The 1197-nt window shown below is 40.9% G+C and overlaps 1 protein-coding gene across 1 annotated transcript; it reads left to right on the forward strand.

The window, feature by feature from the left end:
- Positions 1-548: 548 nt before the first annotated feature.
- On the forward strand, positions 549-1028 carry LOC119422931 (tRNA (adenine(37)-N6)-methyltransferase; the record flags this gene model as incomplete). The annotated part of the gene is given in 2 exon segments (XM_037690343.1): positions 549-707; positions 892-1028. Coding segments are annotated over 2 exon segments (226 nt in total), but the record flags the coding sequence as incomplete, so codon positions are not given.
- Between the last annotated feature and the right edge of the window lie 169 nt (positions 1029-1197).

Here is a 1197-nt window from a genome sequence, read left to right on the forward strand (position 1 = left end):
AGAGAGAGAGATGAGAGAAAAGAGAGAGAGATAAACAGAGAGAAAGAGAGAGAGATGAGAGAAAAGAGAGAGAGATAAACAGAGAGAAAGAGAGAGAGAGATGAGAGAGAAAGAGAGAGAGAGAAAGAGATAAAGAGAGAGATAAACAGAGATAAAGAGAGAGAGAGATGATAGAGAAAGCGAATCTTCTTCTTCTTCCTCCAGTGGAGGAATACCTCTGCTGCCCCCTGCTGTTAAAAAACATGTAAGTTTTTTAAATATGGAAATTCATCAAACTATTTCGCGTCTTATTTTACTAATTAAAGTGTGATGATGGTAAAAATAGGTATTAAAAGTTTTTTTAAATATGGAAATTCATCAAACTATTTCGCGTCATATTTTACTAATTAAAGTGTGATAGTAGTAAAAATAGTTATTAAAAACTTCGTGTAATGTAAACGTGATAAACAAAGTTGCCCTCAGATTAACAGCGTGTCTGTCGCAGGAAAAGTTCTGGTTGGCCAACAATATTCCGTTCGGAGACACTTCCGGGTGAAAGCGTCTCCGCAGATCAGGAGCAGCTAAAAGCTAACAAAGTCAGAGCTGTGTTCAGCTATTTTTCTCCGTTAAATCAGTAAAATGAGTCCGCCGTGCGGCTGCTGCCGTGAGAACATGAATAAACTGAACCAGCAGGTTTCTGTGATGCGGAAAGAAATCAAGAACCTCAGGTATGTGTACCACTTGGACCACTATTATTCTCATGGAGCAGCAAAACAACTTTGGTTATATTTTCACATTTTCCTTAAAACCCAATGAACAATGAACGCGTCGTCCTCGGAACAGGACATTTGGAAGTGTTAATGGTTTAATTCGTAAGTGTTTAATGGTTGTTGTCTCGGTGCTGTGGGACAGACAGGTTCTGGACAGTTCTGTCAGAGCTCATCGCAAACAGCTGGCGTGTGTTCAGGCTGCTGTTTCAAAGATGACTTCCTGCCAAGATCAGGACCAGGACCAGACCCCGACACCACCACAGTCTGCGCTAGAACAAGGTTTTTATCTGGACCTATCACGTTATTGAATCAGCTACAACAACGTTATGCAGCTTTAAGAAAATATGTCTCTCTCTCTCTCTCTCTCTGTCTGTCTGTCTCTGTCTGTCTGTCTGTCTGTCTCTGTCTCTGTTTGTCTGTCTCTCTCTGTCTGTCTGTCTGTCTGTCT

This window comes from Nematolebias whitei, chromosome 16 (genome assembly GCF_014905685.2).
Source record: "Nematolebias whitei isolate Nwh7 chromosome 16, NemWhi1, whole genome shotgun sequence".
In the NCBI taxonomy this organism is placed as follows: Eukaryota; Metazoa; Chordata; class Actinopteri; order Cyprinodontiformes; family Rivulidae; genus Nematolebias; species Nematolebias whitei.